The following is an 11,404-nucleotide window of genomic DNA, read 5'->3' as shown; positions in this document are numbered from 1 at the left end:
CACCAGTTGCCTCCAGAATCTCATCATTAAGGTAATCTTACTAAATGGCATGCACTCCAGAATCTCATCATTAAGGTAATCTTACTAAATGACATACAAATAGTCGAGTGAAACTTAAGACCCAACTTTAATAGAGCAGCAACACTTTTTAAATCAGCAAGTATCAGTCACGCATACCAACTTGCTGCGGTGGGAGGTTTGAATGTTCCATTGATCCCATGAACGATTCCACCAGGAATTCTCAAGTCCTGGCAGGGCAACCCATGACAGTAAAGGTCAGAGGGGAGACACCAGATAAAGCACAACCCTAAAACATGATCTCGACAGAGATTCAGACAGATGATATTTGTGTGACATAATGGCTGCAGTAGTAGGAAAACCCAAGGTTTCCTTACCACGGGAACTGGATCTACCTTCCATCAAGGAGTGTGGATCTGATGTGCAGCTGCATTCCCACATTAAGAGATGCCCTGCACAAGGTGTCTATCAAAAGAAGTATTGAAAAGTAATTAGTAAAAGGAATACCAGCAATCTCAGGGCCAAGATCGAATTCCACTTCTGGAATCCGCCTGCCAAACATCAGAAATGGAGCTGTAGGATCGACCTCATCAACCACACAAGGACATGCAGAACCCATGACCAATGGCAGAAATTCCTAGGTGGACACTTGTGAACGATTGCTGACAACCTACCTCCATGATGATTGCATGTGTTCAGTTGTATATTTTTCTTTTGCGCGTACAATTGGATGAGAACCCTAAATTGCCTCCTATATTACTCACCATCCTGTTCATTACTTTCAATCGCACTGACATTGAGTGGTGGGGAGGAGCTGGGGACTGGTACTGACTGACGAGGCATCCCACCGTTTTGGTATCTCTCACTGCCCTCTGCAACTGAGGGAGCTTCTAAAATTTAAAATAAAAATAGAATTATATTCATTGTTTAATGTCTATCATCAAATAAAAAATTCTGCTAGTTATGAATAAAATCAAATCATGTGCTTGGAGTGTCACCAATATTGTTGACAGTCTGGAGTTACATACAGGACACACCAGATAAGGATGATGATTTCCTTCCCAAAATGACATTAGTGAACGAAATGGGTTTTAAAAACAGTCAGCAGTAGCTACATAGTCACTACTAGGCTAGCTTTTTAATTCCAGATTTTAAAAAAAATTATTGAATCCAAATTTCAATTTCTACCACGGCGGAGTATGAACACATCATTCCAGCCTGGGGGTCTGGATTATTAGTCCACTGGCATTACCACTGCAACACTTTCTTCTCCAACTTATCATAATTGAAGTTTCTGATCCCTGGATCATTCTTGTAAACCTCTTCTGCATTTTATGCAATACATTCACATTCTTCACCCAGAACTGTAGACAATACTCCAGCTGAGGTCTGACCAGAGCCTATGAAAGTTTGGCATTAACTCCGAATTTGGATTCAACGCCCATTAATGAAGGTAGAATTCCGTATGCTTTACTAACAGCTTACTGTACCTATCCTACTACCTTTTAGGACCAAATCACATATACATCCAGGTCTCTGAGCTCCTGCACACTCTTTAGATTAGTACCCTTTATTTTGTACTGTCTGTTGACTTTCCTCACTATAAATCTTCTTCCAGCTCAAAAAGACCCACTAACTATTACTCAGTTTCCTATCCTCAACAAATTGAATATTTACATTGTTACTGTCACTTTTATTAAATGGTCTGATAATTCCTTTGCACAACTGTTGGTGTCGCAGTGTACTGAAGGCTTTATGGAAGTCAGTGCACACCACATTAACAGCTTTGTCCGCATCAACCCTCTCTTTTACCTCGTCAAAAACAGCAAGTTAGTTGGACATGGCATGCCCTTAATAGATCTATGCTAACTCTTCTGAATTAACCAATATTTTTCCAAAGGACCACCAATTCTATCACAAAACAATTGTTTGAAGTGGGGCTGTGCTCCATGGAGCAAAGAAGATTGGGGAGAGATTTGATAGAGGTGCATAAAATTATAATAAGTTTGATTAAGGGAGACAAATAAATTCCATTTTCATTAGTTGATAGTACAAAGAATTAGGAACACAGATTTAGGTAAGAGATGTAAGGGGTTACTTTTAATGCAGTAAGAGATAATGCTCTAGAACACACCACCTATTAAGGATGTTGGAAGCAGGGGCAATGAATAATTTCAAATGGAAGTTGGATGGGCATTCAAGGAAATAAACTCAGGAGGACTAGAGGGATGGAGGGGGAAATAGGACTGATTACTGTACAGAGAACCAGCATGGACTTGTCTGGTGTCCTTTTGCGCAGTAATGATCCTATGACTACAAATTCTACAAGGTTCATGATTATGCAAATTGAAATCAACACTTTAAGAGTGAAAACTCACCAGTTCCATGGAGAGCAACCGGCTGAATTGAAGGAAGGCTGCTAGCAACAAAAAAATAAAAATAATTCCTAACCATCAATTAACAATACACTCTAAACATTTATAGTTCCTTCTAAAACAGCTCCCTGATTGTCTGCATTCCTTGTTGATTCAAACTTTTACAGTGCTCCACAGAATAAAAACACTATGAATTCTTGTCACTCCAAAGAACAAAAGTACATCAACACAGCATTCAAATCTTATTAAAATAAATTCTACTTATGGGTCCACAGGCCCTTTATAAAGTGCTGTCACATTCCCAACAAGGGTCAAAGAATTTCTCTGTGTAGAGGTAGTGCCCAGGTTGCAAACGGGATCGGTTCTGGAGCCCACTCGCAAATTGATTAATAGGAACACAATTCAGGACAATATAAAGCAGTCGTTTATAAGTACAGGAAATGTTTGCATGCCAAGTTTTTAAAAGTTAAACCCTTGTATGATATCATGTTTGTAAGTACAAGCATTTGTAAGTAACAGCACCCTCATGTTTACCTGGTCTCCTGATCTAGTACACCTGCAAGAAAATCCCAGACAAATATTGCATCTCCAACACTGATTACACTTAGTTGGTCTGGAGTAAACATTGCTTGTTGAATTGTTTCACAGTGACCAATGAACGCCTGGCAAAACAAAACAAATACAAACAAGGGTAGAAAGTACTCTGACAATGCATCATAAAACAAAACTATCAACAAGACGAGCTGTTCAATTAAAACTAAACTGACAGACTTCCTTTGGTCATGGACAACATATGCTGCTCATTAAGCCAAGAATGATAAAGTGAATCAAATATATTTGTACAGGGTAATAGTCTAACCAGCTAGAAAATAAAGACAAAACTGCCTAAAAATACACAGATGTCTGTACAGGATCATTAGATGTATTCTAATGAATATAAAATGTACATAATTTTGAGTATTCTGTTTAGAAGCTGGGTTTAATGATAAAGTATCAGATGGGAGTATATATCATTGATACGTAATTAAATGCAGGGACAGTCTGAGCTCAGTGGTTGCATGAAATCACTGTAGCAACACTCTTAAATGATAAAACAGTACGATAAATATTCAAAAGCTTTATTCTAAACTACTGTTAGTTTTGAACAACATATAGCATGAGATTTCATAAGGAAAAAGAGGAGAAATTTCAGTTTAAAACACAAGATCAATGCTTTCTTCTCTCTCAATGTAAATCAGTTTGAATGAGAAGAAATTAAGCTAAACTTAGAGTTTGCTTGTTCATTAGTACGATGTATTTCTAACCCGTTCAAAAGCATTAACAAGAGAATTGCATACCTGAAAATTAATGTCCTGCTTCATATGATAATCCCAGACTTTAATAACCTTCTCCCCTGCGGTCAGGAGGTACTGAATGTCTTCACTCACAGCTAAAGATGTGGAGACTGTTTTGTGTATATTACAAACCTATCGCAACAATAAAGTCCAATTATTACCAAGGAAAAAGAATACTTATCTGTAAGACTGGAGAGAATAAGCAAGTCTACTATACTCATCTCAGAACCTGGTTTAGATAATAATTTGTAATAGTTCAACTAACTGTCTTTTCCATCCCAGATTATTAATCTAGTATTACTATTCATATTGACCAAAGACCATCTGTCTGAAGTAAATCAATTTGGAAGAATATATTATCAACTAATTGCACATATTTTGATCAAACAAACCTATTTCTAATTTTGCAAATTAAAACACAACATTTTAAATCAAAGTGAATCCAAACTGGAACACAAATTGCATTTGCAACAGCTCAACCTGAATGAAATCAGTTAACTGAAATTAGGCACTGAATCTAGAGTACTCCAGTAGCTGAATGGGAATTGTAAGCAAATCTTTGATAATTCTAAATATAGGGATGTGCTTTTCAAATACTTGGCCTGATCTTGGCCGTAAGTTAAATCGCAGCATTTACTCTTGCAGTGTTACAAATGTAATTCGCGCAAGTACCAGCTAACGATGTTTTACTAAGAAACGCCCTCACGACCAGACATCTACCTCCCGAATTAATTTCCCTGTCTTTGCATTCAGCCACAGAATCTTATTAGAGGAGGTGGTCACAAGCAGCTGGTTAATTGCAGCAGACGAATAGCAGACTTTGAGAGCAGTGTCAAGCGTTGTCGTCTCCAGGTCCAGAATACTGACATCTATAAGCATTATCTGCAAGAGAAAGGCTACAGCTGAAAATAGACTCTTGCTGCTAATATGGATAAAGCTGTATTGTAGTTGTCACACCCTGGGAATAAGTGCCATCCATAAATTACTTAATAAGCTACAGCACAGAACAGCACATCTTAAAGTGGAAAAATTTCAGGTTACTAATGAAAACTGAATCATGCACAAAGTTAACTGATTTTATCATGTTTCTTTTAATGCACAAAGCACGACAGCAGAAGCTACTTTTCTCTTTTGTTGCATGATAGCTCTATTATATTTATGGAATCAAATTTTAAACGCACGCTAATAGTCTCTGCATACAGAATAAAGGCAAGTTGTTAAACCAGTATGGCCTGAGTGATCATAATATAATGGAGAGGCAAGAATACAAAAAGCAGTCTAATGCATAAAAACACCCTGTGCCCATTCAGAGGGAAAAAAATTCACAAGGAACAAAGAGGCACTAGACAAGCTAAAGGGGAGACAAAAGGGGAATGCACCAAGGATGCCTTACTTAGGGATGAGAGGGTCCTGTTATAATTGTGGAAGGGTACCATGACTGGTCCCAGAGGTTTGGAAGCAGAATCGCACCTGTGATCTGAGGAAGCCACACCCAGCCCAAATATCCATGACTCGTCAGGAAAGACCCAAGGGTTGGCCTTGTATAAACTTGAGCAAAGCCAGACAAGTTTCAGATATTTGATTAATGTATGGACCCTCTCGGACAGTCATCCGAGAGATCTGGCCAAATTGATTATAGTCACTGCTCATATGGGAACAACCAAGACTGGGATAGTACTCAAACTTTTGGCGATTTGAGTAGGGCTCCCTAATATCCAAGTTAGGATATCATCAATGGAAGGCACACAAATCGGATTCAGAGTCCTTGGGGCAGCTTGGCTATGCAGCAAGAACAAACATTCTCACAGATTAATATAATATATACTGTGTTTATATATAGAGAATTGTCTTTCTTGTAGATTTGTGTAATATGCATTTGCGTGGCTAGGACATATATCTGTTCGCGCATGCCTTTTGGGCTAATAACTTGGAATTTCTAATGCAACACCATCACAAGGACAGGACTGGTTCAAGGAAAAGGACCACCTCCCCGTGACAACTGGAACAGTTGTGGTCTTGTCTGCGCCACCAATATTTTACAACAACACTGTGCAGGGAAATGTCTCATCTTTTCAAAGCCTTGACACCTCACAAGCTGCATAATGTTACATGTCTTATGGTTGTTTAAAATATCAAAATAAAGTAAATGCTTTCCCAACATATAAATAGAAATTTACAAGTTTTGCCAATCTTGATCCAAAATAACAGCAGAAGCTAGGAATGTTGTAGACAAATTTACTATCCATTTGGAATCACAAACAACCATTTAAAATACAACAGTTTGTGCCAAAAAAGACATTCATTTACAAAAGACTTAATGTGTTATGACTAGGATAAAATTGCTCTGACAAACAATGGCAGATTACCTCATCTAATGAGTGAGCATCCATCACAGTGACTATATATTCAGAAGGGCCCACAAAAGCCAAGTAACGGCTGTCACTGCTCACTGTAAGTGCATCTGGACCATGATAACTGCCTCTTGCCACAACATTACCTGCAAAAACAGTGGACACAGAGTAACTGAATTGTTTCAGACAAAGATTGAAGCATCATTTGGCAAAGACAGCTTTCACTGTCAATTGAGGGAAATAAACCATCTCCCTTTCTCTCTGTCAATACATGAGAGGAATTTTCCTTTTAGCCTTTGGAAGCAAAGCATCATCTGAACAGAACACAATTAAAAATCTGGCAGGGAGTATTCAACTCCTGATTTTTCAGCAAATCAACCTATAATAGACAGAAAACATAGAGCCTTCATCATGACATTTGATCTTACCATCCTATTTCCTCTATGCACTTCAAATTCAACAGCAAAGCACAAGATATTAAGGCAGACGATGAAAAGCTTGGCCAAATAATAGCTTTTAAAGGACACCTTAAGAGAAAGATAGAGAGGTGCAGACATTTAGGGAAGGAATTCCAGAGCTCAGAGACTTCACTGCTATTAGTACAGTAACTGGGGATGCACTAAGGAACTGGAGAAGCTCAGAGGATTTTAGAGCTGAAAAAGATGACAGGATTAGGGAGGAGGAAGATTTACACAGATTTGATAAGAAGGTTGAGAATTTTAAAATCACAACAGCTGCTGGATTGAGAGCCAATGTAGTTCATTAAGCATTGGCATGAGAGTAGTTTTGGATCAGTTGAAGTTATGGAAGGTAAAAGATGTAATGACAGCCTGGACAACATTTGGAATAATCAAATCTATAAGTAACAAAGAACCAAGGTTTCAGCAGTAGTTAAATTGCGACAGGCAATGTTATGGAGATAGAAATAGGTTCTCTTGATGATGAAGCGGAAATGTGGTTGCAAGCTAATTTCAAATAGGATGCCACGGTTGCAAACACTTTGGCTTGGCAACAGAAAGAAACTGAGTTTGTGGTGGAGCTAAATACATAAGTTTCAGTTTATCCAATACTCAAAGGAAATTTCTGTTCATCAAGGACTTGATTCAGGCCAAACACAAGCAATTTGGTCAATCAGAAACAGTGGAAAAGTTGGCTGAGATGTTAATAAAGTAGAAACTGGGGTCAGAGCATAAACAGAACCTGACACACTATTTTAGGATGACACTACCAATGGACAGCAGAGGTATGAAAAGGGAAGGGCTAAATGATAGTTCAGTGGGGGGGTCTCCAGAGACAACAGTGCACCAAACCAATAAAACGACACATGTCCACTTATCTATTCAATTTTGGAAATTCCTGGGCACTCTAAAGTGATTGACAGCCAAAAGTGCTTTTTAAGTATCAGCACCATTGTAAAACAGCTAAGGCTTAGTATTTTGCCAGAAAAATAGACTTGAAGCAAAATATCTAAATGGTGAGAGAGGAGGATGATCTGAGAACCCTAGTGGATGAATTATAAAAGGTTAATATGCACAGACAGCAAAGAAGTGAATACAATGTTACCATTTATCGCACAAGAGGAACTGGATAAAAAGGAAGAAGATTATGCTTCAGTTTTAAAGAGTGCTAGTGAAACCGCATCTGATTAATGTGCATACCACTGGTCATCTGATTTAAGAAACAATATAAATGCATTGGAAGCACTTCAGAGAGGTTTACCAGACTAATGCTTGAAAAGAGTTAATGTCTACTGAGAAAAGGTTGGACAGGTTAGGCACATATCCACTGGAGTTTAGAAAAGCAAGAAGTGATTTATTGAAACATATAAGATCTTGAGGGGTACTGACAGCATAAATGTGGGAAGGATATTTTCTCTTACAGGAGTATCAAAGACTAGGGGTCTCTCTTTAAAAATCAGGGGTCAAGCATTTAAAATAGATGATGCAAAACTTTTCTCACTCTGGAAGACAATGACAACGACTGGAGCAGGAACAGCGATTCAACCCTCCAAGCCTGCTCTGCCATTCATTATGGTCATGGCTGATCATCAAGCTTCATACTCTAATTCTGGTCTCACCTTATGTCCCTTGATGTCTTAGTCACAAGAGCAACATCTACCTCCTCCTTGAAAACACAATGTTTTGGTCTCAACCAGTTTCTGTGGTAGTGAATTCCAAAAACTCACCACAGTGGGTTTACCCATTATCCTTAAACTGACCCTTTGCTCCAGACTCAACGTCATTAGGAACATCCTTTCTGCATCTAACCTGTCTAGTCCTGTTAGAATTCAATAGACTCCTATGAGATTCCTCCTCATTCTTTTAACTTTCAGTGAATACAAGCCTGGCCAATTCAATCCTTTCTCATGCATCAGTCCTGCCATCCTAGGAATCAATTTGGAAAACTTTTGCTGCAATCCCTCTACTTCAAGAACAAGATAAGGAGATCAAAACTGCAGACAATATTCCAGGTGCGGTTCCATCAAGGCCCTGTGTAACTGAAGCAAGACATCCTTGTTCCTGTACTCGAATCCTCTCACTATGAAGGCCGATCACAGTTTGCATTTTTATTGCCTGCTGCACCTGTACGCTTACTTTCAGCGATTTGTGCATGAGGATACCCAGGTCTCATTGAAAGTTCCCCTCTCCCAATTTAGAGACACTCAAATAATACTCTGCCTTCTTATTTTTCCTACCAAATTGGATAACCTCACATTTATCCACATTATTTGCATCTGCCATGCATGCTTACTCATTCAGCCCATCCACATTTCATTGCACCATCTCTGCATCTTCCTCACAACTTATCCTTCAACCCAGCTTTGTGTCATCTGTAAATTGAAGTGTTATGTTTAATTCCTTCATCTAAATCATTGAATATTTTTTAAGGCAGAGACAGATAGATTCTTGTTAAGGAAGAGGACAAAAGGTCATCAGGAGTACATAGGAATGTGGTTATGAGGTTACAAACAAATTAGCCATAATCCTATTGAATGGCAGGGCAGATGGGAGGAAAAGTGTTTTTTTTTGGGGGGGGGGGGCGGGTGGTGAGTAAACCATTTATTCTTATTCCTAGTTCACATGTTCTTATTTTGCAATGCTTTTAGCCTGAAGGGCCAGAGAAAATCTGTTCCCATGTTCAATTTGAGAATACAAACTTTGTTCCATTTTCACCCCGTTAACTCCAGTTCTAAATCATTATTCAGTAAACTAAAAATATCATGTATATAATCACTGAGTGCAGTCATGGGGCAGCAGCCATTTTGGCCTCTGTTAACATGGCACTTGGCTACTTGCACTAAACAATCCTTTCATAGAATTCCTTCAAAACTGTTTACCTCCTTACAAGCATTCCACACTGAGTACCAGTTAACCCTGCAATTAAGAAAATGGCCATTGGAATGTACTATAATTGGCTGAGTGATTATCAGCTGGACTTAACTCTGTACCTTACCCAAGATCCTGATAACATGGTGCCCCTCTTCAGTTGCATTGTACAGGGCCAACGAACCCAAAGACCCAGCACTGTACATATACTCTCCACTGGGGGAAAACACAAGTCCAATCACTTTTCCTCTGTGCTGCCTGGAGACCACACATGAAATATTAGCAAAACCACAGGCAGAAACCTCATTCATGCTCTCCACAGCAAAGCATGCCTTGGAAAGCTCGGACAGAATAAATTTGAAAATAAAAAATGCTTGGAATCAAAAATGAATTGCTATAGAGTTGAGCACTCACCGTTGCTCAGCCAGAAGACTTGAATTCCCCACATTAAAAATTCGCACTACTCCACTGCTAAATCCACAAGCAAAAATTTGCTGTGTAGGATGAAATGTCACAGCACACGGTGTCTCTTCAGCACTCACAAAGTCGTACAACTATTGTTTAGGAAAGCAATCAGTTACGCATGGCAACTGCATTAATATGATCAGTAAGTCAACATATTTCTTTAAGTTTAAATAAATCATCTCACTCTTATTCAAATGTGAAGATGCACAGCAAGACAATATCACTTACAATAACAAAATTATTTCATTGGAAAAGCTGGAGAGACAAGTCTTCCATTTGGAGTGGGAGAAAGTGAGAACACAAAACAGAGAAAATGGGGTTATAGAAAACAGTTTTGCTATTCTGGATAAAAGAGAAACGCATCTCAAGAGAAACAACCACAGGGCACTGTACAACTGCAATCACATTACTTCTCTAATGAGGTAACTATGAAAGTTAAGCAAAAGCTTAAGCAAAAATTAGGCTTTGGTTTGTTTTATGTTTCATTATATCCAAAGTTACGAGGAAAAATAACTTCTCTAGGAACGTTTGACATTTTTCCAAGGGAACTCTCCAAGTACACACACAATGCATCAAGTATCTACCTCTAAAGACAAAAATCCTCACTGCCCAATCTGAAGATACATACCTGCTGCATAGAGTCTAAGTCCCATACACGGATGGTGCAGTCTTCAGACACAGTAACAAGATGCCTCCTTATCCCATCCACTGAGAAAGCCAGAATTTTGTTTGTATGTGACCTCATTAATGTGGTATAACCTCTGCTGGGAATATCCAGGTATCCTAGATTACCTGCAGTGGTTGCTGCAAGCACTTTCAGTCCATTAGGGTCAATACTTACAAAGCTAACACCACCTTCGTGTTCTGTAAATAGATGTAGAGATTAAGCAATTCTGTATGATTAGCCATTAATTTATGCCATATTGAAATTTTAAAACTTACTTTGTGAAATATACATGTTTAAAACATGTTATAAGCAGGGGCTAAAAGACATTTTACCAATGTCAAGAGCAGAAGATATCATAAACCAATTTTCACATTTGCTTCCTTTTCAGTCAGATTGGTGTCTGACGTGAACAAAAGCATTGCCAGGGTCCTGAAGAAAGAAACGCCTCCAGTACAGTGCATTAAGGAAACACAAAATCTACTGCCATGAGTAAGTACAAATTGTTTCTCAAGTAAAGAGAACTGTATTGCAGGATGGCAGACTCAAGGTTTACAGATCTCCAAATGTGTACAGGGGTCTTACCAAACTTGGCCAGCCAGTTTACTCGTTGAAAGCACTGGATTAACCACTGATTGCTCATCTGGAAACAAACTATTATGTCAGGACATTGCATTATGCCTCATTGGGGCAGCACATTGTAAATCAAGTCCCAATATTTCTAGAATTACCACAAAAGTTGAAGCTTTTACAAAATACATAATATTTTAGACCAATGTTGACAGAAAGCACTGACCAGGTTTCTGTACTTAACAAGAATTAGCATTTATTACAAACAAATAGATTCTATCTATAGATAATTATAAACTGT

General features: G+C 38.5%; 1 protein-coding gene across 7 annotated transcripts in view; it reads right to left on the bottom strand.

Moving 5' to 3' along the window:
• The window catches only part of wdr90 (WD repeat domain 90), an 81,028-nt gene that overhangs the window by 23,446 nt on the left and 46,178 nt on the right, over positions 1–11,404 (bottom strand). For 6 of the 7 annotated variants that reach the window (XM_059654169.1, XM_059654173.1, XM_059654170.1 and 3 more), the window contains 9 exons: positions 10,498–10,733; positions 9,819–9,958; positions 9,532–9,662; positions 6,094–6,224; positions 4,448–4,609; positions 3,731–3,859; positions 2,928–3,055; positions 2,397–2,437; positions 783–908 (listed from right to left, as the gene is read on the bottom strand). In XM_059654169.1, the coding sequence (XP_059510152.1) occupies positions 783–908; positions 2,397–2,437; positions 2,928–3,055; positions 3,731–3,859; positions 4,448–4,609; positions 6,094–6,224; positions 9,532–9,662; positions 9,819–9,958; positions 10,498–10,733 (1,224 nt within the window). The remainder of the gene's footprint in view (positions 1–782; positions 909–2,396; positions 2,438–2,927; positions 3,056–3,730; positions 3,860–4,447; positions 4,610–6,093; positions 6,225–9,531; positions 9,663–9,818; positions 9,959–10,497; positions 10,734–11,404) is intronic. The other variant, XM_059654172.1, reaches the window with a different exon arrangement.

This window comes from Stegostoma tigrinum, chromosome 23 (genome assembly GCF_030684315.1).
Source record: "Stegostoma tigrinum isolate sSteTig4 chromosome 23, sSteTig4.hap1, whole genome shotgun sequence".
NCBI classification, from domain to species: Eukaryota; Metazoa; Chordata; class Chondrichthyes; order Orectolobiformes; family Stegostomatidae; genus Stegostoma; species Stegostoma tigrinum.
The sequence above is the reverse complement of the archived record's forward strand: the minus strand, read 5'-3'. Positions and strand labels throughout refer to the sequence as shown.